The sequence below is a fragment of the Orbilia oligospora genome (genome assembly GCF_000225545.1).
Source record: "Orbilia oligospora ATCC 24927 unplaced genomic scaffold scaffold00176, whole genome shotgun sequence".
Taxonomy (NCBI): Eukaryota; Fungi; Ascomycota; class Orbiliomycetes; order Orbiliales; family Orbiliaceae; genus Orbilia; species Orbilia oligospora.
The window spans coordinates 362,531-389,375 of NW_011645733.1; the positions used below are offsets into that span (position 1 = coordinate 362,531).

At 42.5% G+C, this 26,845-nt stretch overlaps 5 protein-coding genes across 5 annotated transcripts; 2 read left to right on the forward strand and 3 right to left on the reverse strand.

The window, feature by feature from the left end:
- Positions 1-190: 190 nt before the first annotated feature.
- AOL_s00176g107 (uncharacterized protein) lies at positions 191-2,145 on the reverse strand (the record flags this gene model as incomplete). The annotated part of the gene is made up of 3 exons (XM_011128242.1): positions 191-1,512; positions 1,621-1,989; positions 2,091-2,145. 3 exons carry the CDS (start codon positions 2,143-2,145, stop codon positions 191-193), a joined length of 1,746 nt encoding a protein of 581 aa, XP_011126544.1.
- A 5,580-nt stretch (positions 2,146-7,725) lies between these two features.
- AOL_s00176g108 (uncharacterized protein) lies at positions 7,726-8,631 on the forward strand (the record flags this gene model as incomplete). Its single annotated transcript, XM_011128243.1, has 1 exon — positions 7,726-8,631. The coding sequence occupies one exon, from the start codon at positions 7,726-7,728 to the stop codon at positions 8,629-8,631; it is 906 nt and encodes a 301-aa protein (XP_011126545.1).
- A 251-nt stretch (positions 8,632-8,882) lies between these two features.
- AOL_s00176g109 (uncharacterized protein) lies at positions 8,883-10,202 on the reverse strand (the record flags this gene model as incomplete). The annotated part of the gene is made up of 4 exons (XM_011128244.1): positions 8,883-9,173; positions 9,233-9,643; positions 9,708-9,821; positions 9,927-10,202. The coding sequence occupies 4 exons, from the start codon at positions 10,200-10,202 to the stop codon at positions 8,883-8,885; spliced, it is 1,092 nt and encodes a 363-aa protein (XP_011126546.1).
- A 10,656-nt stretch (positions 10,203-20,858) lies between these two features.
- Positions 20,859-22,588, forward strand: AOL_s00176g110 (uncharacterized protein; the record flags this gene model as incomplete). Its single annotated transcript, XM_011128245.1, has 2 exons — positions 20,859-21,692; positions 21,773-22,588. The coding sequence occupies 2 exons, from the start codon at positions 20,859-20,861 to the stop codon at positions 22,586-22,588; spliced, it is 1,650 nt and encodes a 549-aa protein (XP_011126547.1).
- Positions 22,589-22,759: 171 nt separating this feature from the next.
- AOL_s00176g111 (uncharacterized protein) lies at positions 22,760-25,307 on the reverse strand (the record flags this gene model as incomplete). Its single annotated transcript, XM_011128246.1, has 2 exons — positions 22,760-22,853; positions 22,921-25,307. 2 exons carry the CDS (start codon positions 25,305-25,307, stop codon positions 22,760-22,762), a joined length of 2,481 nt encoding a protein of 826 aa, XP_011126548.1.
- Positions 25,308-26,845: the final 1,538 nt, after the last annotated feature.

Sequence of the window (26,845 nt, forward strand, 5' to 3'; positions counted from 1 at the left end):
ATAAGGTCCCAAAGTCCGCAACCGCTTCAGAAATATCGATGAATGCCATGCAGCCGCATATCATATCAAACCAAAAACAAGTGCTTCGATCCCTCGCCAAAAGTCAAAAAAGCATAGTGGTATCCGCAGCCCACAGGTTAATACAACCCTCCCGGCCTCATGGTAATAATAACAGTATATAGCTCTTCCTTCAAACCCTAACATGTCTCTCCCCTTCTTCCTCAACTACAACAATCAACTCACCAGTTTCCAAAAACCTGACAGCATCTTCTCCAACAACAGCAACAACCTTTCCACCTCCTTGTGTCCCTCGTTCTCTTGTTTGCTCTTCATCTTTTACTACCTCTCTATTCTCTTCTGTAATCCACAAGGCCTGTACTCCACCAATCGCGGCTACACACCCAACGGCCCACCAGGAAAGTATCATAACCCCGTTTTCAACACCTTTAGAGTACAGCCAACCACTCGCAATCGGTGCGATAGCCCTCATGCAGCTAGCTACACTACCTGCAGCACCATTGATCTCTCCAAGAACGAGTAAACTCGGTGCTGCATTCGTGAGAAGGATGCTGTTGACCGGGTATATCAGACAGCTGTAGATGGTTTTGTAACTTAATACGATGTATATAACTGCGAATAGTAGTCTATCGTTATCGTGGGGTAGGAAGGCCATATACGGTGTTAGAAAATAGATTAGTGGGTATGTTATAGCCACGAATCTAAACGTTCTTAGAACACCGAAACAGTGGACGAATGGTGTGAAGATCAGGAATTGGAATAAGGTGGATAGGATGCCTTGGTAGCTGAAGATGACTCCCATGGTTTGAGTGTCCAGACCAAATCCACCGGTGAATACTAGTGGTGAGCGAAGACGAGTAGAGGAAGACGGAGATTGGAGGAAGACAGAGAGAATTTGGTCGTATGTGATGCTGTGGAATGCAATTATTGCATAGGCAAAAACATTGTGAAGAACCTGAGGTGTCCATGCTGTGACTGGTTCCTGTGGTGATTGTGGTGGCTTTGAAGTGATCGAAGAGCTCGAGAGACTGGTGCTGGATGAAGGCCGAGAATCAGCAGCAAGTGTAGATGATGATGACGGTGGAGTCTGAGGAAGCGGTGGGGTCGGTGGGGATTCCGGGTCAGCGTTGAGCAGTGGAGAGGTTTCCGTGGGGAGATCACTGGCGGACGCCGGCCCATCCTTTACGGCTGAATTCCACAAAATGATGCTGGAAAACTTGTCCTGGATCCAGAAACCAACATTCCTCCCACGATCAGGCTGGTCGATGAGTTCCGGATGGGTCTCGTCGAGAAACAGGACCCCGTTCACGGCACCCACCAAGCAGATGGCAGAGCAGACGATGTTAGGGAGCAGATACGGGAATCTGTCGAAGAGGCCACCCTTGGAGAAATACTCCGGGTAGTGGGTGACAGGCTCTGCGAGCATACCGCCCAAGGTAGGTCCGATGATGGAACCCAGAGACCAGATGAATGGCATCAACGAAAACGCACGTGCTATATTAACATCATCTCATCATTAGCACACACAGTTCAATGCAGAAAACGACACCATACGACACGACCGATGAGGTTGATGCGATGACTGAGAGATGTATAACATACGTTGATACTCCCTCTTCGGGACCAACTCGGCAACGGTGGTCTGAATGACCCCGACGTTCCCATTCAACAGCCCTCCGAGGGCCCGGGCACAAAGAGCCAACGGCATCGAAGGTGCCAACCCGAACAGAAGCATGCTAAACCCCGTCCCTAGCAATCCTCCGATTAAAACCGGTTTACGGCCTACTTTGTCCGAAAGCCTCCCCCACATCATCCCCGTCAACATCTCTGCGAAAGCAAAGGCTGCAATCGATCCACCAGTCCACATGGCAATTTCGGCTTCATTCTTTGTCACGTGGAAGTGTGCCACCATATAATATATATAAGGATATATGGAGGTGAAGGCTATCGGCTCCACCAGGCGACATATGGCTAAGGGATGTTACAATGTTAGCGTTAATGACATGTTCCCGTGGCACACGCTCCGAGCCTATAACGATGGGACAAATATATGAATGGGATAAAGTACTTACACAGTATTACTAACTGGTGTACCGGGAAGTCCGGTCGGGCTGTCCTAGGTGCCATGATGGTATATATAACCACTTAGGGGGGCTGCCCGTGTGGTGAACCTTGACTTTGAAGCTGGTGGATGTGGTTTTGGCAAAAGGGAAGAAGAAGGGAGCTTGAACGACGGTAGGAGGGATGTATAAGGAATGACGACAGCTTTCAAGCTATTATATAGCTGTATATAATAGATAATCAATCAATCGATCGATCAATAAAAAGATAGTGAATGAGAGAGAGGTGCAAGAGAGATATATAGAAAAAGAGAGAGAGAGAGAGAGACGAGTCGACAGGCTGCCAGCGATAACTTGGAGAATTCGATCGCGATCGTGATACTCAGTCAACGGCGTGAGTAAGCAGGATTTAGTCCCGGACTGTATGTTCCGTTATGCCCTTTAAACGCCGTAGGACCTTAGTAAGCCTCCCATATATTGTACAATAAATAACGTTGCAATTGTCGTTGTTGGCCGGCGCTGCGAAGGAACTGCAGATTGACAGGCCGATTGTTGGATTATGTGCGTTGTGTCTGCAGTCGGATTTAGCCTGAGACGTGCTGAGTCAAACTGGCGGCCTGGCGTGATTCGAGCTTATGTTATCCAGTTGCAGTCGAATTGAAAAAAAATAGTGAACGATCCAAGAATCGACGAATCGAATCCTCAGCACCAGCTAAGAATGTAGAGATAGGTAAATGGGAGGGGGTGATTGGAAATCAATTTATTCAATATCTAAGAGCACCAGGCAGAATCTTATATATATGCTTGCTTAGCTTTATCAATTGAATTGATTAATTAATCGGCTTCTTTCTCTTCCCCTCCTCCACACCCCCAAAATTATTGACCAGGGCTATATGCTGGATATATCAAGGTTAAGCAATCCATACCACAAAATATATTAGGATATACGGTTCATCCACTGCTACCACCCCCTAGTCAGTCCGGTGTGGAGCCGAAGAAGGTGGTCTGCGGGGGGCACTCCTCCACTTTTTTGCAACCTCGTGTGCTGACATTTTCCTATGATACGGGCTCTTTTTTCTTTTCTGTTACTTTTTCGCTAGACTTAGAATCTTATCGATATCTAACGAACCAAGGAAGTACTGACTGTGGAATCCTAGAGGCTAGCTTGGGTTTAGAGCGAAGATGAAGGCGCGCCATGGATTATTAACTTTCCGTGCGACGGTAATTACGAAAATTAACTGGCATTAGAAGACAATCCTTGGAACGTTAACTCGCTTTCCATATTCGCCTTAATCGGTGTTACCAATGAACGAACACCAATTGAAAACCAATTTTCAATAGTATCATGAAATCTTTGCGAAAACGAAAGAAAAAGAAGAATAAGATGAATTAGAAGAAAGTTTCATTGATGGGAATTCGCATTCGTTTAGCCCGCCCATACCTGACCTGCGAGCTCGCTCGGGTAGCTGTTTGGGGTGTTAACATGACTGGCGTGCGTTAGTGTTAAGACTAGTGGGCTGAATCGTCCGAAGTTTTTCCATTCGTCGAGAGCCGAATATCCTCCACACGCGAGAATAATACCATTATTAATCCGGACGCTGTATATGACTTTTCCATTAAGATCGATTATATATAAAGATATTGTGATTCTTAGCCGCTGTAATTTTTTTAAATCTTTTTTGGTTTTCGCCCGTAGTCTTACTTCGTTGATACCGTTTTCGACCGAACGTCGTAGGTCTAAGCTCAACAGGTGACCATGCATTAACTGTCCCCAAATATTGCACCTACATAACATGATCCAACATTATTCGCATTTTCTTAATTGTTTCTGTCCTGCAGGAAGAAAAGGCCAATGCACTCCAACCCACCATAACATAACACCGCGAATAAAATAAAAAAAAGAGGAAAAAAGAAAAAAAAGCTTGAATAAACGTAAAAACAAACTGTGGCGTTGTCGTTTTTACCGGCATACCCAAGTTCCCGAATGAGCCAATCGCCGTATTAACCACACAATTCCATTCGAGTTTTGACCGTCCGGTCCGAGATATATGCACGCCGCCCTGCCCATACGAGATCGTATCGAATTTTGGGGGTGGGTGGGTTACCCTGGCTTAAGTATTTCTTCGCACCCGCTTGCTGCTGCGCATGCGGTGAGCGTATGTATGTAGATGTATATGTATGTGTATGTAGGGGGGGACATTTAAGGCGGCTTCCGAGCTTCCCCGGCCCCGCTTTGTTAACGTTTTTGGGGATTCTTCTTCTGTGGTTGGTTGTATCATATCACAAAATGGAATGCGAAAGGTTTTAAACGAAGTTTTTTTTTGGATTGGGAAGGAGTTTGGTAGACGAGAGGCGGGGTGCATGGACAGATGTGTGAGACCTGGTTTCTTTTCGCAATTCCCTAGTTTTTTTTGCTAGCAGTACGAAACAATGGTTTTTTATTATTTTTTATTTGTCTAAAAGAAAAAGAATGAAAAACAAAAAAATTTAAAAAGAATTAAACTTATCGCCAGGTTTTTGGAGCTTGGAAGAAACATATACAAAGTAGTACATGCAATGGAATTCAATTCAATTCGTAAGGCTGTGGATTCGGCGTGGAACCGGAAGCCAAGCTTTGGCGGAGAGACTTCGGCCAGCATCCCGATGATATGCATTACACAGTAGGTGCGCATATCGATTAGCCAATTGGGATTGCCACACACCAGGGCCACTCCTCGCAATTCTTTCGTATAACCGTTCAATCTTACCCGTCGATCAATTCGACGGAGGTTAATAAAGTCCGTGATGTTTGTAGCCTTTTCTCTCTCTTTCAGTTGGATTAGTAAGTGTTAAACTGTCAGCCACAGGTGGCGCTCATGGTGAGATAAAAGATGGCTTTGCCCACTAAGACAACACAGGATCCTAATATCTAGTTATATTGACGGTTAAAGCGGCCGATTATTAATGCTATCGAGTATTATACTAAACGTTTGTATTTTTTAAAGGAAAATTTGTGATACTTGTAATTGCGATTGCGATTGCGACTGCTTTGAGAAACCGATTTGGTATGTGCACGTGTCCATAGTGGGGCCAGACGGCCGAGGGATTCGATATTTTTTGAGGCGCTAGGAGCGGTACCACACGGTACTACCCGTGTTCCGCGAGACTGTTCGTATCACATATTATTTATGGAACTGTAGGAATGCGTCAATGTGGGTGCTTCGTTGTTTCTTTGTGATCGATGATCTATACCTATCTGTACTATAATTAAGATGAATTAAAGGAGACATTGGGCGCCTATTGGATAGTATTGTCCTATTAAGTAAAGCTAGTGTTATTGAATCGAATCGGGTGCTTTTTGTTGATTCACACTTCTCTCCCCCCTCTCTCATAAATTTAAGATATATATGCCTGTACTTGTCTCGTACCCAGACCTGGAAATGCCTGTACGTATACGTATACAATAGAATGAAGATGCACCATATGTATGAATAATGCCGCTTTGAACTACTCTCCTTCATAAAATCATTAAATATAGAGTCAACTGGCTAACCCAGTATCAGCCCTATAAATCAAGATTTAAATACGATCTTAAGATCTTGAGATCTTACAAAGCTATCGACCTAATGACCCAAGCTCCTCGAATCACATTTACTATGCGGGTAACCAACTTAGCCAGACCCTGTAGCCGCCATAACCCTCTGTCCTCTGAATTCTCGAAGCCTAGCTAGTTGCTTCTACTTTTAGAAACGAGGCGGTACTGGATTTCAATTGATAATATTTAGTCATTCTGAAGAAATCTAACCTTAAACCAATATGCATATGCATATAGTTGCATGAGGTATGAGCTGAATGAGACTTTAGCGAGTTGGGGCTTTTGAAACTTAGATCATGCGGGTATATGTGGATTGAGGTATTGGACCTTTCACTTGCGGCTGGCCGGTCTGATATGACGGGGATATCCGCGGGGTTGGGTCCGTGAACACCTGTGCGTATGCGTATAGTGGGAGGGTGAAAGTGCTTATTTCATTGCAAGTTCTAGACCCGTCCTACAGCTGAGGAGGAGGAGGAGGAGGCGAGCTGTGCGGGGTTGCTGCTGTGCTTGCATGGTCAGAGGCATAATAAATGGAATTGAATAGGGTAGTTAGTTTAATTAATCTTTTAGCGATCGCGAAATTGTGAAGAACTAGACTAGTATTGTTACAGTGAATGCCGTGGATATGGCGTGTAAGGTCATATCGGTATCCGTCCGCCTTGAAAGCTAGAGCGCCTTCATGAAAGATTATCAATACCTTCAATTAGTACAATATTTTACCGAGTACGACCACGTTATAATTTCGAGGAAACTAAGCTTAAACTATAAACTGACAAGTTAAGCTTGGCTAAATATATCCACGGGGTATTCGTGGAGAATTTCGTACATGATTTTATTCTTCATATAAAGATCTAAAACGCTGTAGTATTATGAAGCTATTATGTCAGCCGGGCTGGCTGAGGTGGACCCTTTTGTCCTGTCGCCAGGCTTACAGGGCCCCAGGTCGTGAGTATTGAGCTGTTATGATAAGATAGGTATTATTAAGTACATATGTAATCTTGTGTCCTTAAAATGTATATAGCTAGAGCATATAAGATAATCGCCCCTCGAAAAGGAGTTTTTAAATGATAGTCAAACTTCACTAAGTTTTAAATTTTCTAGCTAGGTAAAATCATAACACATATTCAGCGCAGCGTGCAGTGCCGATTTACGATGTAATTCATATTAATTAATACATATAGTCGAGACACGACCTAATTCATTGTCGTAATAGGTAGTTAGCCTCGAACTAGCTAAGAACTAGTCAATCTTGAGGATATTGAACGTATCGGTGCGTGCAACCTGTACTTGATTAAAATCTCTTAGTACTAGTTAATTAAGTACTTACCTTGAGATTAATCGCAGAAAGCCGTACCATATAGATAAGCCTCTGTATACAGTGTAAATTTCTGATTGGTGCATTAGCATCGTAATTGATTGGTTCGACTAATCGTACATATAGACACTTTTAAATCTGCGCCGAACAACCAAGTTTCACGGATCTATATATATTACATTTGCAGAGCCATATTGCATACATATATATTGAAACAACGTGGAATAAATTAGTTTCAACATACTATAGCTATATAGCACTATCTATAATGGTGTTCCAGAACACGACGCTTGATAACCAGTTAGAAACTTGCGCGATATCGCGCCATTAGACTACGACTGCACTCGGCCGGTAGGATCTGGCACCTAGCGTCCTAGGCGTGCCGTATTCCGAACCTGATGCATGCCTTGGATCCTCGCAATATACGCGATAACTTTAACAAAGTATATCATATAAAGAGGCGAAACCTTCTCTGACTAAGTCGGCTCCCAATCCTTTTCTACTCCCAAATGCTTCGTTCATTCCGCAATTGCAAATCCCAAGTACGTCTGAATTCGAAGTCGAATAAAGCAGCTACCCCGCAGCTGCAACATCAGCCAAGCCCCGTCGTTCCGAGGTTACACAAGCCCGCAACCACGTTAACCCCCGCAGCGCCGAACCCGCTCAAACCCGGCAATTCTTTCCACTGTAGATATCACGACCGCACTACACCATATACACATAAAAGCTGCTTCTCAACTTCCGCTACCAATATCAAAATGTCTTCATCCGTCCACCCCGTCGCTGACGCATTCTCAACCTCCGGCTCCTCCGGTTTATACGAAAAAGCACGCCCCTCATACCCAGCGGAATCGCTTTCCAAAATCTTCACTGCGTTTCATAAATCCATTGAAAATAATAAAACGGATGGTGGAATCAATGTTGTCGAATTGGGTGCCGGTACTGGAATCTTTACGCGGTTACTCATTTCCCCGCCAGAAACTACACCAGAAATACCACAAATCAACAAGATAGTAGCCGTAGAACCCGGTCCGGGTATGCGAGAAGGGTTCATATCTGCTCTAACGAAGAAGAATATCCCCGTTGGTACTACTGGAGTTAAGGGTGAAGAAAAGATCCAGATTTTACCTGGAACTTTCGATTCCATCCCTGTTGAAGACGCGTGGGCGGATGGGATTGTTATCGCTCAGGCATTCCATTGGTCTCATGGACACTATGAAAATGCATTGAAAGAGATAGCAAGAGTGTTAAAACCGGGTGCTCCGTTGGTATTGATCTGGAATCTTGAAGATAGGAGTATACCTGAGTTCCACCCATGGGTTGCAAAACTAAGGGATATCTACGAACAATACGAAAATGGGACGCCGCAGTATAGGTTGGGATGGTGGAAAGCTATCTTCGATCTACCAGAGTATAAGGAGTTGTATCAAGAAGAGTATGAGAAATACAAGGTCCAGCGGTTATTGTCGGCGACGGTCGATGGAGTGGTTCAGAGGATTTTGAGTAAGAGTTATATTACGGCGTTGAGCGAGGAGGACAAAGTACAGGTTGAAAAGAATGTTAGAGAGGCTATGGAGAAAGAAAGAAAGGAGTGGGATGATGAGGGGAAGGGGGTGTTTAAGTATCCATATGCGACGGATCTGTACATTATTTGGAGGAAGTAGATATTCGGATGCGACAGTCGCCCTAGATAAAGACGGCCTCGAGACTAGAGAGGTCACAGGTGTGCGTGCGGGATATTTCCATACGTAACTAAGAGGACTTGGATCCGGTACTTCTAGTTTGAAGTACTAGTTGTATACAAAAGACTATAGAACAATGATCTGCAAATTCCCGTGCTTTCTCAAAAAAATACCAAAGAGACAAGATATCTATCATACAAGCCAAAAACCACCGTGCTCTTAAGATAAAAAGACTACTGCATAACAGCCCTGGCATCCCATACCCATATCATCTCATCCCAACCAACACTTCCAGCCCACCCTTCAGCACCAAACATGCACCAATCGATACCAACCACAAACTCAGAGTGTCGGTCCATGACTCCTAAACATTGTCCTAGGCTTGTCTGCCCGTCTGTGGGAAGTGATGGTGGCGAGGCTGGTGGCTGTGGTGGGTGGGCGCTCTGGTTGTAACCGTCGTTCCAGACTCGACATGTCATGTCGTAGGAGGCTGAGAGGAGGGTGTCGGGAAGGTGGGGTGAGTACTACTCATAATTAGTATCATCGTATCTCAGTTAGAAGTTGTACGGGATAAAATACATACTGCAATCCGTCGAACGGCGTAGTTATGTCCGCTAAGAATACTCAGCGGTGCCCTGGGATTTCTTAAATCCCATGTTCTGATCAATTTATCTACACCAGCTGTGGCAATAATTCCCGGCCGATATTTGTTCCAATCGTGTGTGAGGATTTCAGACGGCTGATCGATTCGTGGATTCCCCATACCCGGTCCCATTGTCGCGATAAGTTCAACTGGGTATCCACCAGGTGGAGGGGCATGTACGGCTATTTGATGCACAACATGTGGCGGCGGTAGACGGGTGTCGAACACTCGTAGATGGGAGTCGGAGGAAACGGCTGATAATAGCGTGGCAGAATGTGGTGACCAGGCGGTGGAGTATGTACAGCTATTTGTTGGGAGAGTACTCAGCGATGTCGGCGACGTCGGAGACCACTACCAGACCGTAATTAGTATCAACCGACTTCCATTATTAGACGGTGTAGAAGGGGTGCAGTACAATTTTGACAGTCCCATCCCACGAACTACTCGCGAAAGTAGTCTTATCAACCAAATTCCAATGCACGGAGAATACCTCCCGCTTATGCTCCTGCCACGATTGTATCGGGAATTCCTATTGGTGTTCCAACCGTGGGGATGTAATCAGCCTATCTCGTCAGCCAGAACGAAAACCTTCCTTCCTTCGCATGCTCCTTGCTAGAGACAAAGGAAAACATACATTTAACCCAACATCGAATAGCTTCAAGCTTCCATCACCCGATGCGACAACAAGTTGGTTTTCGTGAACCTCGCTCCATGCTAGATCGAACAGACCGTCCTGAGTATCGAATGTCTTTTCGGCAACGATGCCGTTTGCGGTTAAACCAAGGACAAAGAGACGCCCATTGCCTACAAGTCCGAAGTTCGCGGATGAAGCAACGGCAAGGCGGGAGTCGTGGAAAGGGGAGTATTTGAGATTGTAGCCGTTGTAGCCTTGAGTTCGGAAGGAGAACATTGTGGGGTAGCCGAAGGGTGGCTAGTGGGGCCGGCCCTGGTTTCGGTTGGATTGAATGGCAGAAATTGTGTTATCCTGATATGTAATACTAATGGAAAGATCCCTTGGAATATATGGGCGACTCAAGGGAAGCTGGAAGTATGTAGATAGCGGTATAATCCGGATGAGGTTGAAGTTGAAGATGCGGAATGTGGATGCGGAATGCGAATGTTCACATGGCTGATTGTTACCCGCGGCTACTTTCGCGGCTAGCAGTATAAAACTGCCTAATACGGAAGCTACCAAATCCGGTAGTTTTAAACTGCAACATCAACGCAAAACCACCAACTAGAAATCTGATGATCTTGTCGTATGAAATACGAGCGAATATAGCTTGGAAGTTACACAATATCATATAGCTCTAAAGGAATATCCGTAAATCAGTGTCTAGCTATCCTCTAGATATCTCTTATCACCGCCGAGAACTTTATCCATCGCCGGGGGAATCTTCTAGAGCACTCCATTCATATCATTTGTGATATTCGTGCAGTAATTTCTAGCGCGTGCTTGTATTTACCCCGTATTTCCCGCATTGTTTTCCAAGGGTACTTAATGAACTGGCATTCCCTCTTTTCCACTTTTCTCTTTTCTTCCCTTTCCTCTTCACAAGCTCCTTTGGCTGTATCTTTCTTTTCCAGGCAGCCTAAACTTTCACTTTTTCGAAACGTTTGTTTTCAGTCCACAATCTCGTATCCTCATATAACTCTATAAATACCTTTCAAGAGTTACACAAGATGCTTAGAGCATGTTCTCTGACAGGATACTCAGGTCAAATGAGTAATCTTAACGCTGGATATCCATATGGATTAGAGGAGCTTTAGAAACAGGATGCAAGTTTCGGTCATACGCCTGTTCCATGGCATGTAGCTATCCTTTGGATCTGACAAGAAGAATTAACCATGAGAAGGCTTGTCATTATATACGGTAAGAAAATCTCATTGCGCTGCTACACCCAAGAATAACCAGAGATTTAGAATACATATCTCTACCGTGGTAGAATATGGAGATATGTCTTCTAACGTATTAGTTTTAGTTTACCTGAAAAATATTAGCATCTAGAGCTTCGTCGTGGATCATGAAATTTTTTTAGATGCTGACTTGTTGCTTTAGCGTTAAGGTATTTTCCCTCCATTCTATCTACATATCTGGAACTCAAAATTATTCTCGATAAGCTTGCTAACATTGTGTCTCTTCTAGTTTGTTTATCTACGTTGCTTGATTCGCCTTCCAGTTTATTCTGGGGACTTTGCCACTAACTTAAACTGGTTAAGAGAAGAATATAGATATATAGTGAGTATATATTACCTTCAACGGGCCTGATTTACGATATTCACACTCTCTAACTTACATTCTAAATAGGTTCAAAAAATTATTGCGTCTACTCAATCAACCCTCTGGCTCGTTAGATACTCTAAAGAAGATGAGCCCGTTCAACTCGTTTCCGAAAATGAGTTTGGTATTTCAAACTGAACTGAGATATAAACTCAGGCGCTTGGTCCAGAAAGAAGGGCTGTTCTCCTAGCGTATCTTGAGGAAAAGTTTCGAATCCGACGACTATATATATCAGGCTAGGCAACGGGAGCCTCTACGTCCGAGTACGTACGCCTCAGCATCGATGACCAAAATACTGAGCCGGTCTTCTCGAATATATATTGAGTCATATAGCCTCCGCAAGAATTCACTCAAGACCCTAAAAGAAGAAGATGATGGCATGGTATCAAAAAATTGATACTATGATATCATATCGGTTGTTGTTTCCTGATATCCATCGACATGCGAGGGACAGTAGTACCGACGCTACGGTACTGGAGTCCTCTGCCCTGGACATCAGAATCCTTTCATAATGGATATAGGGGAGGCTATGCCGTCCCAGCACACCGTGGTCCTTATCTTCGAATTTTTTTACACACTGCTTCAACTGGTCACGAAATTATCGATCGGGAATATCGTGGACCTTTTCTTATTCATTATTTTAGAACGACATTGCCATTAACATCACAACCGGCCGATAAGAGTCTGTTGATTTGACTAATGCGATCATACGTGCACAATTACTCCCAAATCAGCAAATTTTCGCTTTATCAACCACCCCCCATTATAATATTAGCTCATCGTCTCCATTTAATCCATGTCTGGTATGTTTCGCTCTATGGACAATTCTTTTGGGGCTTGCAGCTAACTCTTTTATAGGTTTGAACAGATTTACATTCTCGGAACAATACTTAATCATTTTGCAATGGAACCGCTAAGTTCAGTTTACTGGTCCCTTTGAACAAAACATCATGATTGAAATACCAAGGATACAGCACATTCCTACCAATATCGTTTGCTGAGACCATCAAGAATCTTTGTATGTTGAAGCCTTGGAGGTATAATGTCCAGCCAACGTGCCCCCGAATTGCAATACAAAGCTTCTCGACCGAGAAGCCTGGGGTCAGCATGCAAGATAAACTGCGCACAATATTCGGCCTGCTCATGCATATGTCAGTGGAACATTGCAGATAAAAGACTCCACCTCTACTCCGCAGAGCAACAATGCATATTTGCCGAAGGCTCCAGGTATAAGAGGATCGAGCTCCAGACCTCGATCTCTGGGGCAGTTTTCTTTCTCTAGATTTATGTGAAACTTTCCTAGGATAATGGAAAGCACCTGGAGGAACACCAACGAGAAATATGGACTACTCTGGAAAGGACTACGGAAAAAAGTGCTTACAGCTTAATAACTCGCTCGGACGAAACTGCCAATTTGCCCACCCCACGAGCTTTTTATTCCTAGAAAAAAATCTGTTGCTATAGAAGTACTGTACGGTTTTTAATGATCTCGACAATTTTTGCCCCCTCGGATCCGCGGAGTATTGCTGGTAGCACAACATCACGGCAACGGCTTTTCCGAAGTTTGGACCAATTCCCTGAGAATAAATTCAGAAAATTACTTTTGCCTATTGGGACTCCAAAGTCGACTGTTTAGCTGTTCGCCCCAATCGCCCAACTAAGCGAGCCAAGGAGCAGGAGATGAAGAACTGTAAGATTGGCTTGAAGAAAGGGATACAGTTTCGTTGTTGACCGTTAATGTCTACAATCGAACGATGAAAGATGCTTGCGGGGTGAAGACATTCGAACTCAAATGTCTTCCCTATAGAGAACGTTTGCGCTACCCCCAGAGAAGTTTAAACTTACATCGCCCTCAGCGCCTAAAAGTTGATAACATGGTATTTACGATCAATTCGAAAGTTTGCCTTTTATTAGACAATTTCATTTGAAGCTTGACGATATTGCTTCGAGATTTCGAACCATACCCCATGCTGAGTTCCAGGCCCTGTCAATCCTTTTTACAGTCCTGCGGTTTGGTTGGCCAGAGAGTTCGAACTGATGGGAGGTGGCGGTAATCAATACAGAACTACGGAAGAGATAAGCTTCATCTCGGAATGAGGAAGACGCTGACGGAAAGATTTTCCAGGCCTGGTGTGGTGGCAAAGCCGTTATATTAAACTTTTATGACACTTATCATCGAAATTTTGACGCCCACAATACATCTGATCTAGCTCTTCTCATTTCATTCAGATCCGAACAGCGAAATACATGCGCATATACGATTACCCCTTTACCCTGATGGTGGACACTCAACAACGTTTTGCAGACGATATTCAACTTCCTGACCTTCAGTACTGGTATTGTTTTCCCATAGCCGGGACCCAGTTTTTACGAGTTCGAGGCTGTTTCAATACGACCTTTTTATGCTCCTTTAGATATAAGCTGCAACTTGGCCTATTTTGAAGAGCAAAGATGTTTTGGGACGAAGAGCGTTGAAACCTGGGAATTCATGCATGGTTAGCGATTTGCTTTTTTGATGATTGAAAAGTTGGCTGAAAGGTTGGCAGCCAGCTTGGCTGGCTCTCTCTTTGCCTTATGTATCAACCTTTGGAGATTGTGCAGATGGTAAGCGGGTTATATTTCTACGTCGTAGTATTCCGCTAACGTTTTCCCCCTCTATTAGGTCGTCGGACGCAGAGATCAGAAATATTCTACGACTCTTGTACAATTGCCCAAGAAACTTTTCATCGTGTGAACCCGATATTTATATCCCCTGATGGTCCTCTTCTTAAGTTTTCCAACAATCGGTTTATTATTTATATTGAGAACAAATATCTTGGATCTTTTTTGGAATGTTCAATATTAATATATTGGAGACAAATCCATCGTGAGTTATTCACTACACCAAATCTTTTCAATTAAAAAGCAGGAAGTACTAACTTGATAAAGTATTGGGTACCGACTCCGCCGCCGCCTCGCCTGAGATCCCGTGGTCAATACATATGCATTTTATCAATACAGAGCATCTTTGGGAGCCTCCCGATTGTCGGTAACAGATGACAGTCGACTATTAGATTATATAGTTCAGCCCACCAAAAGAACTAAGACCGTTTATTCCAAAAGCATCGGTCGCCGCGGCATCCCCCGTCATAAGAAAAAGCTTCAAATCATCGGCTTCAAACAAATGATCATTCCGATCACGATATCAAGTACACCGTCCGACTGATCATCTTGCTGCTAGTATCGACGGTGACCCAAAAACGACGGCGAGCTTAATTAGCGGCTCAAAAGTCCCGGAAAGGTGGCTTTTAGGGCCGCTGATTTACAGTTCTTTACTCTCGTTACCAAAAATAGGCAGAGAGGTCTCGTCTTCCTTCTATTCGTGGCTGCCATTGTCTCAATATGAAAATGCCGCACGAGGTTCTTCCGGATGGGATGCTTGGGACCAGAAGAAACCAAAGTCTGCTGCGACTATGGAAAATGGTTCCCTTCCAAAAATAAACCAGTACAATATATATCTTAAGAATATGTCGGCGCACACACCAGATTTGCAGTACAGAGTTTTCAGGAGCAGAGGAGGCATCGGTTATTAGAAGCACGGGTGCTATGACTTCCATGCGGGTGATCAAACAAAATATCAGACACAATTGATGTTCGCCACACCATCGAGCTTGAAGAAGAGAAACAAGTACCGCCCACCATTATCAGATCAACGAAATCAAGATTGATATAGAGAGCGAGAAATGGTGCGTTAAAAGATGGGAGAAATATAAAACCCTAAGCCTCTCCTCGATCCCATCGACATGTTAACCTAGGGAGCCATTATATTAAATGTCAGTATTCCGCCAGTCGAAATGATTTCATTTTAAGTTTTTGATTCTGGTACTAATAACATATTTGGGCAGGTTTGTTGTGACGAAACGTCGAAAGACTGAGGAGATTAGGAATTGAAATTTCCATAAATCCTTCATTCATATTTTTATAAAGATATGATACCTCGCCTTCGGCCTTATACGAGATTAAGGTCTTCCCACCCTGCCCCCCGGCCCGCACGACCTACCCGCTTAATTAGTCGATAAAGCCAAAGACGAAATTCTCACCAGCAGAATCGAGGATACATTACTGGGGCTCGTGACTTGACGATCCAAGTGATGGTCGTGGGCTTGGGGGTCCCTCTGGGGAATATGAATCTAGACGTCTTCGTGAACACCTTTCATATATCTAGTCCGCGATAATGTGTATGGGATGTTGTATATATATATTTATTATATATAGCCTGTGGTAAGTTTTTCCCTATCCAAAATCTCTCCTACGGGGAAGATTTTAACGTTTGTATTTGGCTATATTTAGGTCTCTTTGATTCCTAAATACTTTCCACCGTGGAGTCTTTGGGGAGATTACGAACAGCAGCCAGTCGCGATATTCGGCACATGGATTCAAAAAGCTTTGCGACTATCTGCGAGTTTCCCTTTAGGAATTCTTCATGGTTTCGCTTGCCCTGCTTCAACAATCAGAGATCTGCAATTCTTGTCGACGCAGTTATATTTTTAGCTTTGGTTTTAACAATAATCTACAAGTAGGAGATGGATCTGGCTGATGATAGAAGTAGCGCCTTTTGTCCAAAGTTGACACTACCTCCACTCCGCTATCGGATACTGAATACCTATATTAGCGGATTAGAAATTGTCTTCGGAAAGGGATTCTGTCGAATATTCAATTCCACGACATATGGAGTTTCAATACCCCGTAATAAGCGTCGTTAACTACCCAACCTTTAAAACAACATTCCGTCTATCGGTTTTGGACTCGTTCCCGGCGCGGCGGTGATTATATCAAATCTCTCCCTTCAATTACAGCTGAGGAACACTATTACATGGTGCCTCCTGAGCTCGTCAAACTACTTTGATCTACAACTAGCCTAACGCCGAGCCTATGCTTTTGGTTAAATCTACGGTCATTGGCCAAGTCAACGTCAATACCACATCCTTTTCAGTGCATTACAGTAGTAATCTAAGAGAAGGAGTTCCTTTCGAGAATAGCGAGTTTATTTTCAAAGTTGCTCAGTAGAGTAGGATCCCGACTAAGGGTTCTTCCAGATCTAGAAGGGTTTGAAACTGTGCTACATATCGAGGGTATGACGACCTGTTTCACCGTTCATCAATGGGGCGAAGTAAGTGCTAGTCTCAAAAGCATCCCTTGGTGAAAGTTTTAACAGTCATTTTAGGTGATATTCCACCAACTTATATGAGATATATGAAGCATGAAGCGGATTGCCGAACGAGCTAAAAGATAGCCACTTCCGTCACTTTAACGATAAAATGTTTTGGGCAGGCGAAGGCGCATACAAAAAACGCTATAGGTATTGTTGGGTAATCTACAGTCGATAGTCTTCGACTTGCTCTAGCTCAACTACGAGGGCAATGATTCTGCGGATATTGAAAACGCGGACCATACGATGCAATGTATCTCGGCTGGAGCGTATCTTCAGGGAGTTCATCAAGAGAAAGATGCACATGGCAGATATTCTAAGTCGGCCTTTGACGTGCGTATCTAAGCAGTTATCGCAGGAAACACTTTGAAGGGAATTTTACAAAAGACAAGCTATCCTGTTGGATCCAATACCGTCAATAATTCTGAGCGATCTTCTGGGTATATATTGCATTACATCCCTAAGTTCAGGTATGAAACTATTACCTCTTTATAGAAGATAATATGATCCATTACTTACATGAGGAAATTGGTTACACTTTCACGAGAAACGAGTTTAGACGTGCTTGAATCTCTTGTCTATACAGCTTTTTCGGTACTACGACATAGGGCTATAGCGCTATAGAGATATATCGATATATACCCAAGATCAATAGCTTCGATGAATCACAACTCGATTCCATGTTGTTGATGGTCGGAACTGACTCTCCAAAAATGAGACTTCAGATTATCCGCACCCAACGAGTCGTTAAATTCCACGGCGACAAAGCAGTTTACGAACATTAATCCGGATATCTTGACATTGTACACCAGACTTAAAGAAGAGCCTTCATGATACTGTGCTTCTACTTCGGCAATGGGTTCGACTGCTAACCTCTCTCATGCATGGGCCTCAGAATGAAGTTTTAGTTGGTTGAGTGATGGTCAAAATATTAAACCCGAAGTTATTTTTCCAAGAAATGAAAGTTTTCTAAGAATGATTGATCTTTTTGAATGTGGAACCAAGGAAATTTCCGCTTGCAAGATCAAGCCCATCACGGGGAAAGGCGTGCTGGGTTACAAGACTTGGTCACCGTCAACGGAGCAGTAGCTGCGCAAATTATCGATCTCCTGGTTTCAAGTTTTCGGATCGAATTCGAGTAATTGAACAGGTGATTGAAAGATTAAAGATTGGGCGTCTAACGATCTTTGAAACAATATCAACAAACGGTCACGCGATATCATCGGTGTCGATGCATTGACATATATACTTCACGGCCTAGACCAAAGCGACCCAAGTGCAGCCAGAGCAGCAGTTCTAAATCCAAATTCTGGCTCAGAGTCACAACCATGCTCTAAACAAAATCGTGGATCATAAAAAAGGGAAGAAAGTTCAATTTACGAAAAGCCCAGCCTCAGTCTGGATCCGCACTGGCGGAATGGATATCAAAGGTACCGCTACAGCTGATCCTGGAACCTGGAAAATCTCTCTCTCAATTTGAAGCCTAAAGACTATACAGAAATGAGGTTGAAAAACGAGATATTAACTGAGCTCGATGATGTCAAGTTAACGCACACCCGTTTAGCCCAGAAGCTGATCTGATGCCTTCCAAAATTTGTCCTAGCTAGCCGCCATGGATCTAGCAGATATTCATTCCCGACTACACCGCTCTGATTGCATCCTGACGGACCTATCACTGCCAATTTGATAGAATCAAATCCACCCTCAGCAAGTACTCTGGGTTGATTCAGATTCCACCGGATCTATTGCTTCAATTATCATAACTCCAACTGCACCCGCGTACGATATATATAAACAACAAGGTTGGCTTTCGTTGGTCATTTCGAATGACAACCATTGAGACAATCAATATAGCGACGTTCACGGGCCGGCCCGGCCAGTTATGGAATTGACTCTAGCGACGAAATAAGTCGCGGCGCAGAGATGATACACACCGTCGAAGTTTTGGAACCCCAAGACCCCGACGGCGATATTACGATCCTGGACTACACAGGCCCGGAGAATCTGGAGGATCCCTGAACTTGTTACTTCGCTACTTTTAAATTTTTTATTCTTAAAATTTTTACTCTTACTTCCTAGTTGGTCACTATCACTGGTGTCACATACTAAGGCTCTCTCATGGACAGCACAACTTACATGCACTTTCTTTGGTTGCCGCGGGTGAGTGGGCTGGTCCAAGTTTGAGATGGGGACAGATGCGGTGAAATCTATGACAAGATAGGTTCCTATGGGGCAAAGAATCATACCCGCAAGGCTCATTTAAGCCGATTTAGACGACCCCCAGCAGTACGCTCTTACGAATGCGAACTCCTTATACTTTTTGCCACATTGGGAAATAACAGCATTTATTTCTACACGAGCGGGGAATCCGAAGAAAGTCGATCAAGAGGGAGGATTTATAATGCAAACTCTGATAGAGTATGCTTGTGGGATGAGTACTATCGATACACATATATAAATATCACATCTTTGAAGGTTTTCTAAGTTTTGATTCCATGTCGCCTGCGAAGAACTCGAGGCGCTACTGTGTGTTATCAACGGCAACAACGACGGATTTCTTCCACTAGCCGCTGCCCCTGAAACGCCGGATCCCACCCTAATCCAAACGATATATTATCCAACAGCAGTTTATGATTACTCAGATAATATTCGTGGTATTCGGTATTCAGACAAGGTTCAAAAGGGTTTTCAGCACACGATCTACGGTTAATTTCAGTACATACACTACTGGTGTCGGTTTAATCAGTCACGGGGTCAGCATAACCAGCTGAACATTTTGTTGTTGGATTGATATGGGTAGCAGGTGCCCCAAACCTGAGTTCGGTCATATGGGAGTTGTTGACCTTGTATTAGAAGGTCTACGACTCGATGATATTCATTCGTGATTGAGCCGGGGGGTTGAAGGTTTTCCTGACCTTGAGAAGAGCTGGTGTTAATATTTGGTAAACTGGACTTCTTCTTTTGTTAAAGCTGATGGCGTTTTTCGGAGGATGGGCTGCACATAATGGTAGCGGGGCCGCTTCAGCTGGTTTATATCACTCGAAAATTATGATTGAGAAGTTTGCATTATATTCTAGAAACCGATGTATCTATATATGGCTATGCTATCGGGGACGTAAGAGATCCAAATTCTCCAGGCAATATCTTCCAAAAATATATATAACTACTTAAGTAGGTAATAAAGGTTGTTATATGTAAGTACTAGTTAGCTAGCTTTGTAGTCTCGAGAGTTCGTCGACAAAGCTTGTCCCTGTGAAATAAAAACTTACGAATTCAGGCATAAGTATAATAAGTATATATAAATGGTGAGAAAGCGTGCAAATATGGAAGTAGGTAGTTAAAGTAACCAGTAAAAGTTCGATATTACACCCGCCGATTCGGTAGATAGATAGATAGATAGATAGGTAGAAGAATAAATTTATATATGGTAAACATGTAGAATGGCAAAGAGGAACGGGCGACTTTCCTTTGTATTGTAGGTTTTCCTACGAGCGTGGCCTGGCGTATAAGTCAATCCGCTCTTAGTTTAAATAACTAGTAAATTAAGAATTCGCACCTAATAGACTTAAGAGCGCGCCAAACTAGCTCATTGACCTTAATCAAGCCCCAATGAAGATTAGTTTCGAAAGGTTTAGATATAATAAATTTAAAAGGAGGAAAGCGCAAGTTGATTTGATTCTCTCAGGAGAGCTAGCTAGTCGTGTGTTGAAAGTGTGGGATATTTCTTCATATGACGATATCACGTGAACTGGCTTTGTCAGGAAGACGCGTCGGCTGAGCCGTGTCGTCTTTTGGGAAGTTTGATTAGTAATCATTCCATTCGGCTGCCGACGACTAACGTTAACGCAATTGGTTAACTCATCCTGCTTTACCATACCACCTAAGCTCTTGGAATCAAGAACTGAATTAACAAACTGGTGTTTACTAATCACAGTGTCCGGTTGGTTTATTTTGGGGTTTCTCTTTATACGCATGCAAGGTGAGCTCATGAATATATGAACATAGGGTATCAAAACGGCATTCTTGCAGCTAAAAAAATCAACATATCACCTTATCGAAAGACTCCATTGTCTAACAAAATTAAGTATAATATTTAGATGTCGAAGAACAATAAACTCGCAGCTCAAAAGAAGCGAAACTTCTTCGAAGCATTTGCGAAGTCTAAAGCTCCCGTGGTCGAGAGTTCGATTGCGAAGAAACAGGTGCTGGAATATGCACCGAATACAACAGCTTTACGCAGTAATATCCTGAAGGAAGATATCAGCAATGATGAAGATACTCCGGGAATTCTACAGATGGAGCACCATGAGAGTAAAGAAGATATAGACTCACTAGGCCAATCGATTGAAGAAAATAAAGAAGGAGGAGAAGAGGGAGAAGAAGAAGAATCCACAGACTTCAAACTGGCACTTCTATCCTCTCTCCAACCCTCACTATCTCCAGAAACACTCCTAGAACTCCTCTTAACATGCAATGGCTCCGTCTCCTCAGCTTCAAAACTCGCCTCTTCTTCTTCTTCTTTATCTCCATCAAAAAAGCAATCAACCTCAATCCCAACCCAATCCTCCCTCTCAACCTTTCTCTCACCCCTCCAAGACCCAAACCAACCACCACCACCACCACAATCCACCCGCAAAATCCCATTCCCCCTCCCCGCAATTCCCAAATTCAAAACTCTTCATTTAACAACCCCATCTCAAGTACCCTACTACACCCCAGCAACACTACACCCTTCCTTCCTACCACCGGATACAGCAAACCAACTTTTAAGAGAATGTCTCGCCGAAGCCCCATCGTTTGGAAAATACGAATTTAGACTATTTGAACGAAATGTCAGTAGTCCGCATACAGCTTCCTTCTTCGTCAAAGACGAGGAAATGGCTATTAGACATCGGAGGGGTTATATGTACAACGGTAGTGTTCTTGAAGATGTAAGTATCCTCTCCTCTCCCCCAAAATCCCAAAACCCCAAAACCCCCTACTCCTAACATTTTTTTTAAAAAAAAAACAGATAAGAACCTTCACCCCAACAATGCACAAAATCATCCCCCACCTCGAATCCTTCATCCGCTCCCAACTCACATCCCGAATCTCAACCGTCTACCCGCACGGTCAAAAGCTAAAACACATGTTACCGCCACAAAAATGGCACATAACCTCCGCATTCATGAACTGCTACGATGGTGCAAAACAAAGTGTCGGTTGGCATTCAGATCAACTTACATACCTAGGACCAAGGACCGTGATCGCTTCTATAAGTCTAGGTGTAGAAAGGGAGTTTCGATTAAGAAGAGTTGCACCGGTGGTTGTTGATACTACTGTTCCGTTTGAACCTGATTCTAGCTTAGATGGGAAAGAAGGAGAAGAAGAAGGTGGAAGTGCGGGGAAACAATGGAAATGGCAATCTGAAGGTCAAGCTTCAATCCATCTACCGCATAATTCATTACTTATCATGCATGCCGAATGTCAAGAAAGTTGGAAACACTCAATTCATCCAGCGAATAATATACAACCCCATCCTATAGCCGGTGGGAAGAGGATCAATATCACATTCAGATGTTATAGGGAATCTCTACGGCCGGATAAGATTCCGAAGTGTAAATGTGGAGTTGGGTGTGTGCTGAAGACTGTGCAGAGAGTTAGGGAACGGATGGGGTGGTATTTTTGGGGTTGTCAGGTGGGGAATCAGTGGAAGGATGGCGATAATGATGATAATAACGATAATTATGATAATGGTGGAGAGGGCAAAGGGAAGAAGAAGGAAGGGGGATGTGGGTATTTGGTATGGGCCAAATTTGACGACGACGGTGATCCTATTTGGGAGTAGAGATCGAGTAGCCATCTTATCATTCATTCAAGTAAGTCGGTATAATCTATAAAAGCGAGCTGCAAAATAATTAGTTTAATCAACCAGTCGCTATCCTCTAGTAGGAACCTTTCTAGACAGTACAACTATCTACTATTCAAAACTCTATACTACACATTATAATCAATATTACTACCAACCACAATTCAATCCAGCTCCACGATATCCACCGCCTCCATCCCACTCATGTTCATCATACTCGGCATAATCAAAATAGTGCGGATGTCTAAAATCCATAAATTAGAACACTCCCAAATATATATAGCATCATCATTTAAAGAAATGGAACATACCTTCTAGTATCCCCCCCAAAAATACTCGGCCTATTCGGCGGCCGCTGAAACCCTCTATGACCAATCTGCCATCTAACAGCCGCCGGACTCCCAGCTCCAAACCTTCCAGACCCAAAAGCTCCATACCTCGGATCAATCTCCTCATGGTGTCTAGCCCAATTCTCTCTAAGAAACGGTTCCCTTCCCATTGCTCGACTTAGATCATGCTCATGTCGTCTATAAAGCGTATCTGGCACCATCTGAGGTGCTTCACCATAGAATCTAGGTGGAGACGGAGCAGGAGTTCTTAGTTTATTTATATTCAGATCTTCCCGCATTATCGTTCGTCTTGTCTCGGCTTCTGCGTCTACGGCCATTCCTATCGGTGCATTCGGCGAGGGTTGGAGGTTTCCTGGCATGGAGGTATCGAATGCGTCTGCAGCTAGTCCCACAGGATTCGGTAGACTAGCATGACTCCCACTCGGCTCCGAAGGCGCCGAACTAGGGACACTACTACCATTCTCATTCGGTGGCTTCTCAGCAGGTGCATCCGAAGGTTTATTCATCAAAGTACCTTCTATGATTTTCTTTCTAAATACTTCCTCATCGAACCCCAATTTGTCCTTTAAAGTTTGACTATGATATATTGCGTTTTGACGACGGTTCATTTCATTAAGGAGTTCGGATTGTTTTCTCATTCTATCGGCGGCGGCTTGGTATCTTCTTTGATTACGATGAGCGATTTCGGCTTCCTTTGATTCTCGTTGGGCTCTTTTGAATTCCCTTTTTGCAGATTTTTCAGAGGGCGTGGGGACGTGGAGGTGTAAGGCTTTGCGGAAACGGTCGATTAGTGTGGGAGGTTCTGGGGGGAAGTCTATTTCAGATTGATTCTCGGTGTGGGTTTGGTATTGAGATTGGGTTTCAGTGTTTTCGGTGAATTCGGTTTCAGTTCTAGATGAGTGAAGGGTTTGGTTGTCATCGGGTATTGAGGCTGTGGTACGCATTATACGTGCGCTACCTGCGCGGATTGGTGACGCGGGTGGAGATCTTGGAGATACCCTCCCACGGTGGCCGAGACCTTCTCCTCTGTTTAGGTTCATATAAAATGTCATATCGCGGTCTTGCTGACTCTCCTCAGACTGTTGCGGTTGTCGCTGCTGTTGTTCTTGCTGCTGTTGTTGGTCATTATTATTATCATTAGGAGTAAACCCGAACTCAAAACTTTCTGTACGGATATCTCTTGTTCTACCGATTGTTGACCCAGTGGGGCTGGTATGCGGTGGAGGTGGAGGTGGTATTTGGTTTTCGATGGATGCAAGAGCAGGTTCAATCCAGGGGTTTAGAGCGCGGGGGATGAGGTATATTCCGCCTTGGGGGATCGCGGGGAAATCGAGGTCTGAAGCTGCGTATACCCTCTCTGGTTGTGCTTGTCTTTGTCCTTGTCCTAAGGGGGGATCTGAATGTTCGAGGGTGGTGGTGGTGGTGGTTTGGGGTGTAGTAGTAGTAGTGGGGTCTTGAGATTCTGTAGATTCTTCTGCGGGCTGTTCTGGGATAGTTTCTAGCGGTTGTGATGTTGATAGGGATTGTGGCGGTTGTCTCGGAGTATGATCTTGAGACTGAAATTGAGGTTGAGATTGAGATTGTTCCGGGACTTCAGCAGGACGAGACGTAGAACTAGGTATCTCGTGATCTGTTCTGCGACTGCTGATTCTAGAAGTCTCATCGCTGGTAGAATCCCCTCCAGTCGAATATACTCTTTGAGTCCCCGAACTCTCAGCTGCAGATTCTCCACTATAATATCCTTCTTCGCTACTACCCCGTTCTATATGAGAAGATTGTGGTGGAGAACGCGGTCTAATATCTTCATAGTCTTCAGATGATCTATGTCTCGTTTCCAATCTCGATCTGGATCTTGATTGAGACTTTATACGGCTCCTATCTCCCCTTTTTCTCCTCCTCCTCCTCCTATCCTCCCTCTCTTCAACCTCTTCCTCATCCTCTTCCTCATCATCCTCACTCCCACCCCTCCTCTCTACTTCCCTCCACCTCCACTGAACCTTCGCCTCCCTCGGCACCCTCAAGTTCCTCAACCACTCAATCCCATGTGAAATCCTATACCCCCTCTTCCTAGCCGCCAAAACCTCATCATACGTAAATCTCCTACCATATACCCCAGGATCATAACCCAGATCCCCGGGATGTTCCCAGAAGGATTTGAAAGGGTTGATGTTCGTGTCGGTGTAGAAATAGTGGTTTGTGGAACGATCGTAGGATTGTGTCCAGCCTGGTGGTAAGGGACGGGGGTCGACTGGCGGCGGTACAGGTGCGGGGAGGGTTGTGGGGTTGTGCCAGGGGGTTGGGGAGGGGAAGAGGTAGGGAGAAGAAGTTGTTGGGCCGCGGTTGTACATTTTTATTATTATTATTAAATTTCCTTTTATGATATATCTTCTAAAGATGATTTAACGGGAAGGAAACTAGTATTTATTATATATTGTTATAGTGTAATTGATGGAGTGGTAGGGTAATGGAAGAAAGGTGGCGACGAGGGGAGGAAACAATGACGACGAAATATCGTGATTATGTTAGTCATAATATAGTATAGTGTATTCCGGTGACGTATCTAAGTTTAGTCCATAAGATTTAGGTACTAAACATATAAAAGTACTGATCATCGAAGCTATCATCGAATCAAAAGTTTAAAAAAAGTAATTTGCATTGTAACAATCAACTTTAGATCGTTGGCTGATCTGGGTATTTGCGGCGGCGCTCACGACACGTGGGACTTGTGGGAACTGCGTTGATTGTGTGGTATTATATTTTGGGACGGTAAACTACTATGGCGCGAAATAGCAACCCCCCGGCACAAAAAATAAAAATTTTAATGATTCTAATATATTTAATATATTATAGCTTTATTAAATTTAATTATTTTTATTACGATAAATATGAAATATATTTCTTAATATATATTTTAGTATTAAAAAATTTATAAATATATTTAAAACTTTAGTAATATTTAGAAATATAGGTAATTATATTAATAAAAATTTTAAAAGTTATTATATTAGTAAAAATTTATAATTAAGTATAAGTAAATAGAATATTATTTATTATAATATTATTTAAATTATAATTAATAATTTAAGGAATTTGTTAAATTGTGAATTTAATAAAGTTAAATAAATCTGTTTTATTGTAATAAATATTAGAAATAATAAATAGGAAAAAATTGTTAATTTAAGTAATAAAAAGATTTTAGATATAATAGTTTAAAATATATATTTTATTTTTAAAAATATTATTTTTTATAAGTTTATTAATTAAAATTATTACACCTATCTCAGGATTCCTTGGCAAGATTTCTTAAAACAGTTTAGTATTTTGTTGTGTTTCTTAATTCTATATGTTTAAATCTTTTAGAGGGTAATATAGTATTTGGGGTGAAAATATAAAGTTATATAAATAAAAAGTATAATATAGTAATTAATTATAAGATTAAATATTATTTAAATAGATTGTAAATTAAGTTGATAAGTTAATTAATAAAGTTTAAGAGTAAACTTAGAAATTATTATTATTTAAAGGTTTATATATATATGAGGAAGTTTTTTTATAGAATTTTAGGATATAATAAGTAATTAATTATAAATGGTATTAAAATTATAAATACTTATAAAATTATAAGTATTTATAATTATTTTAATTATTAATATTTAAGTCTTAATATTAAATTATATATATATAATTAAATGGTTTAGTTATTAATATTTCTAATTATTTTAAAGAAATAAATATATATTATTTTAAATAATATAAAATATATAAGTGTAAAATAAAAAATATATTTTCTTAAATAAAAAATTTAAAAAATTATATAAAAATAATTTTATAAGTAAAATAGAAGTAAAAAATAAAAGTATATTTATTATATTAAATCTTATTTTTT